A 5,655-nucleotide genomic window follows, 5' to 3' on the forward strand; every position below is an offset into this window, starting at 1 on the left:
CCCCGAGGCAGGATCAGGCCTGTCCAAACCAGTGCAGACCAACCCCGTGTCTGAGCTCTGAGCGACACGACACAGTCACCCCGACAGCCCCCGGCGTCACCCCCGCCCTGCCCTCGGGAAAGCAGGGGGGCCGCGGCCGCCAACATCCCGCTGCTGCAACGCGGGCTCGTACATGCTCCAGAGACCCCAGGCAGAGGAAGGCAAACCCCCTCCCAGTGAGTGGGGGGAAATCCCTTCCTGCCCCCAGTGCAGCGTGGGGCTGAGCCTGAGCACAGGGCAAGACCCTCCAGCCGGGACCCTGTGGGTCGGTGCCAGTTCCCATCCCCAGCCTGGGCTACGGCAGCCCCCAGCGCCCGCAGGTGAGGCTTGCAACCCCTGGCGCGCCATCAGACAGCCTGGCAGGGTGTGCATCGAGATGCAGGCAGCACGCGGCAGCTCCGCACATCGCCCCGCCAGGCAGGGGCCAGCCTGCGAGGAGTCCAGCAAGGGCACAGACTCGCGCTTGCCGGGGCCTCTCCTCCCCGTGGCGTGGGGCGGGCGGGAGCTTCCAGAGAGCCCCCACGTCTGCGGCCGAGGCAATCCTCCCCCAGGACCCCCGCTTCCAGCCCCTGCTGCAAAGGCAGGACGCCAGGAGGCTCCTCCAGAAATCAACCCCTGCCCCGAACGCCCCGCCGGCGGTACCTGCGCCTCCGATAACATGACGTCCCTGATGACCGGCTGCCCTCGCGGCTCGTTGTTTTCCAGCTTCACGTAAGTCACCTGGTAGCCCCGGATCTGCCCGTGCTGCTTGTTGGAGAGGGGCAGTTTCCAGCTGACCCGCACGGCCGTCGAATTCACGGACTCCACCTCCACCTTCCGCGGCGGGGCGCTGGGCACTAGGACACACGAGGCAGAGACCGTGTGAACGGCGCCTGCCCCCGCATCTCCCGTGCTGGTACCCACTGCCTCCTCCCCAACCCGCGGGGCCTGCTCCCGTCCGTCCGCCCGCCCTCCCGCGGTACCTCCCTGCTCCGGCCTGGGAAGTCCCAGGGCTGCCATCGCCCTTCCCCAGCTGGATCTCCCCGGTGCCCACGAGCTCCCGTTACGATACCCAGTGCAATGTCTTGGGCAGAGCGTTTGCTTCCTGTGCGGGGCAGCTGCTTTCGGCAGGGGCGGCACGCGGGGCCTGGAGCTGCACCCCAGCACCACCCCAATCACGGGCCCGCGTGGCCACGGCGGCCAGCGAAGGCTAACGGGGAGGAAGACAATAACCCGGAGCTCCAAGAGCGCGGTCGCTGAGCGCCGCCAGATAACGGGGCCTGTGGGGATGGTGACAGCTCTGGGTGGACTGTATTTCATGCACGGCTAGCTGAACACTTTTTGATAATAAAATGAAAAATGATGCTGCCCTGGAAATATCAATTCCCTGGCGAGGTGAGCCACGCTTAAAAATGTATTTATACCCTATTTACCATTTGGAAAAATTACATCCTTATTACTTTTCTGCTTCTGCATTGACGGTGACACAAACGTCAATGCTGAGACATTAGTGCTTTCCGTGGCTCTCGGGAAGCGTCTTCTGACTGAACCGGCTGGGAGCCCTTCGGTGGGCACGGCCGCGATGCACACGCCTGCCACGGCCCAGAGGTCCCAGCCCCGCTCCCCGGGAATACCAGGGGCGCCGAAAGCCCCGCGCACCCCAATTCTCAGCGCAGCAGGACAGCATAGCAATTAGGTAATTAGGGACAGATCGCTGACAGGCAGGCAGGATGAACGCTGTTATTGCAACCGACTCGATGGGAAGAAACAGCTTCCCGGCAGGCAAGCACGGTCCTTAAGCCTCAGGACAATTCATTATTTTCCCCAGATGTCTTTCTTAATTGTAGATAATTAAATAAAATGGAGAAAGGAGGGATGGGGCGTCTCGGCACTGCTTGGCCGGCTCGAGGTGCGAGGCTGGAGGGGTTTGCGTGCTGAAGGCTCCCACCGTGACACGCTGCGTTGTCATCCAAACCTCTCATCTCCGTGACCTCGGGTGAGTCAAGGGGCTTCCCTGTCTGAGCGAGCCAGCCCCCTTCCTTCCCGCTCGGCCAGCCGGGAGCCTCCGCATGAAGCGCGATCCTCCCTGAGCAGCTCGGAAAGCTACCGACCGTGCAAGCGCTCGCAGGTAGCATCAGCGCTGGCCGGGGGCTACGGGGGAGGCACGAGCTCGCAGGCGATGTTAAAAGGTGCCGAAGCTCTCGGAAAGCCTCGTCCCACCGGGCTCTCTAGGAATCCCAGCCCGCTGGAGCCGGGAAGGTGACCCCCACGATGAACGCCTGCGCCGTACGCGCCGCGCATGTGAGCAAGAGGCAGAGGAGGGAAAGTTCAATTTGTTTGCCTCTCACTCAGAGCTCTGCATTGCACTTTCCTCCCTTACGGGGCTCTGCCGCGCGCAGCCTGCCGGAGCCATCCAAATCACTCCTGACAGCTCGACCGGGATGTCCAACCGCGGTGCCCTACATCTAAATAGGAGAGCTGGCCACGACATTTCTGGGGTAGCAGCTCCCCCGGGGCGATGGCTCTGCTGAATGATTTGAAGCAAACGGTACAGGCAGCAGGACACACGGATGTGTTCGCACGCCGGGGAAACCGCCGGCCAGCGCTTCCCAGCGCCCAGGCGGCACGAGGGACAACTGCAAGCTGCCCGGGCCTGATCTGCCGGCCTGGCTGGGCGCGCGGAGAGGGTGCTGTCTGGGCCCGCCACTTCTCCACCTCGCTCCCCACCAAAATCTGCAGCTCCGCTGTCAGCGCGAAGCCGCGGCGGTCCTGGCCGTCACGCTGAGCAGCGGCACGTTCAAAAGGAAGGGGCTTAAGTCCCAGTGACATGACTGACAGTCCCACTAATACAAAGCAATTTTTCTCCGGCTGCCCCGGCCGGCGAAGCATCCCGCCCGTGCGATATGCTGACTCTTGAGCCGAACAGATTTATATAAGCTGCGGCCTGCCTGGGAGCCGGGGCGGGAAGCAGCTTCCAGCAATGCTTCCACGCCTCCGAGGGACTTAATTTCCTCTCTCTGATCTGCCGTGTTTCAGGTCAGCAAGTCGAGTTTAAATCCCGGTCCCGCAATGCAGGGGAGCGCCGCGCGGCATCTGCCGTCGGCAGGCACGTCTCCTGCAGAGACTGCAAGGCAGGCGCAGGCGACTGGCGCTGCCGGGGCCCAGGCAAGCGGCCGCGCTGGGCCAGGGCAAGCAGCGCAGCGCCTCGTCCGAAACGGGATGCTTCCCCCACCCTCCAGCAGCTGGCCCAGCGCTACGCGTGGGTCCGCGAGAAATGCCACCGGGCCGGGGCGTCCTCCTGCCGAGAGGTTCCTGGTACAGCTAGCATCACCTACCGTCCTCGTCAGTGCGCACGTGCATGGGGAGGCTCTCCGGGCCGGGGCCCACATTGGTGTGAGCCCGCACCCACACCTTGTACTCGGTCCATTTCTCCAGGTCCGTGATCTCCCAGCTGGAGCGCTCCCGTCCAATGCCTTCCACCACGTGCTTGGCGCTGTCCTCTCCTTCCACCGCCTGGTACGCGATGGAGTACTGCGTGATCACCCCATTGCGGCTCTGGGCCGGCGGCGGCACCCAACTTACCCGGATGGTGGTGGAGCTGGTGCTTACACACTCGACCTCTTGGGGCGGGGCGGAGGGGGCTGGGGACAAATAAATGAAGGGGATGGGGAGATGAAGGGAAATGAGTGGAAGGAGAAACCAAAATGGATGGGGCGCTCTTACCCAGCCAGCCGAGCAACGTGGTCTCTGCCACAAAATGCAGCCTGAACAGCCCTGGCCATCCTAACCCAGCGCGGGGACCGATCGCCTCCGAGCACCGGACTGGCAGCACCGGCCCGCTGCATTTCCCGGCCTGTGCATGGCGCTGGATGCCGTCCCGCTGGTAGCAAACAGCAGCGCAGGGAGAAAGGGGGTAGAGAGAGACGGGGCAAGAGCAAGGAAGATGCTTCCAGCTGACTGCGAGAAAAGATGGGAGCAGAAGGCAGGAGGGACAGAGGGGAGATTCGTGCCCTGCAAGCGGCAAGGCCGCGGGATGGGACGGGGAGGAGCGTGGCGCCAGGCGGCTTGCAGGGAGTCAGGACAGACTCCTGCTCGCCAGCACCGAGCAGTGAAACGGGGCAGGCAAGGCCTCTTCTCCTCCTCGGTGAAAATCTGCTGCCGTGAGCCTGAGCCACGACAGCATGCACCGTAGCGTCAGGCGGTCCAGACCCCCGGGCAGGGGCTGACCCGAGCGGAGGGGGAGAACCGCGCCGGTCTCGGACTGTCCCCCGCCTGCTACCCCGGCGCTGCTGGGACGCAGCAAGGCACGGGCCCTGCGAGGGGGGACGGTGGGCGTGGGGGCAGCCAGCCTGGGAACGTCTCTGCGGGGAGATGCAGCCAGCTCCGAGGCCCGCGGCACGGGAGACGTGGCCTCGCTCTGGACTGGTTGCTGCTGGGGGGTCTCGGGGGGGAGGCACTTTCCCGGCTGAAGACACTGACTGGGTGCAGCGGGGAGTGTGGCCCGACAGCCCCCTCCCTCACTGGCCGGGGTCTCAGGAGCGGGGGCCTGGCTCTGTGTCCAAGAGACTTGGTCTGGGGCTGGAGGCCAACGGGCCCCCGGCTCCCAGCGGGGCCCTGCCGGGCAGGAGACGAGCCTGCCTCAGCTTACAGCATCCAAACCAGCGAGCGAGGGAGGGCCCCCGGGTGCAGACGGACCTCGTGGTCCCAGGGCAGGAAGGTGTCCAGCGACCGGGCGGTGCCAGGCAGGGGCCGAGGCAGGGTGGACGGCAGTGACCGAGGGGCTGGGAAGGCGCAGGAGCAGAGATCACCCGATCCCGTCTGCCCTGTGTACGTACGGGCCTGCTTCTGGCCTGTCCTCGCCTGGGATCCCGGGCTGCGACAGCCCCTTCGCCCGCAGAGCCAAGCTGCTGCTAGCAAGGAAGACGGGGCAGAGCCCGCGACCGCGCCCGCGTGACGAGGGAACGATGCGGGCTAGGCAGGGCAGAGGCCAGTTCCCAGACGCCGGGCAATGCTGGAGGCTGGGAAGCGGACGCAGGGCAGCCCGAGTCGAGCCGTCCCCGTTGCACCCACTGGCAGAGGCTCCAAGGATCTCAGCTGGGGCACGGCCTCCACCGTGGCTGCCAGAGCCAAGGCAAGGGGCGGCACGGCTGGAAGAAGATTTTGGCAGTGGGGCTGCGGGCGCTGGGCTGCAGGGGAGGGACGGGGCCCATCAGAGACGGAGGAAAGCGAGGAAGCCCTTGGGGCAGAGAGGCAGAGAAGGAGCAGCCTGGCTCTGACAGAGCACCTAGGTCTTCCCCAGTTCGGGCTGGGGGCAGGGGGAGAAGAGTGGCCGGAGGAGAGGGCAGCGTGCAGTGGGGTGCCACAGGGCTGGGGGCAGCCCTGCCCTCGGCGGCGGGCTGCGGGGAGGCCTGGCAGGACAGCCTGCTTCGGCCAGACACCCGAGCTGCTCGGCGCCTGGCCCAGGGGGCTGCCTGGCGGGCGTCTCGGGGCCCCTTCCACCCCGGCGGCTGGCTGGGTAAGAGTCCCGCGGGCAGCATGCAAAACAAGCTTAAAGGAAACAACACAGACCTCGGTCACGTGAGCAGGATCAACTGAAAATGGGCACGGCATGGAAATGTCCCCCCCCCCCGTCCTCCC

General features: G+C 65.6%; 1 protein-coding gene across 1 annotated transcript in view; it reads right to left on the reverse strand.

Moving 5' to 3' along the window:
- Positions 1-5,655, reverse strand: part of PTPRF (protein tyrosine phosphatase, receptor type F) — a 301,064-nt gene that overhangs the window by 55,183 nt on the left and 240,226 nt on the right. The window contains 2 exon segments of the mRNA XM_025206900.1: positions 682-875; positions 3,354-3,659. Coding sequence (XP_025062685.1) covers positions 682-875; positions 3,354-3,659 — 500 coding nt within the window.

The sequence above is a fragment of the Alligator sinensis genome, unplaced genomic scaffold (assembly GCF_000455745.1).
Source record: "Alligator sinensis unplaced genomic scaffold, ASM45574v1 scaffold781_1, whole genome shotgun sequence".
Taxonomy (NCBI): Eukaryota; Metazoa; Chordata; order Crocodylia; family Alligatoridae; genus Alligator; species Alligator sinensis.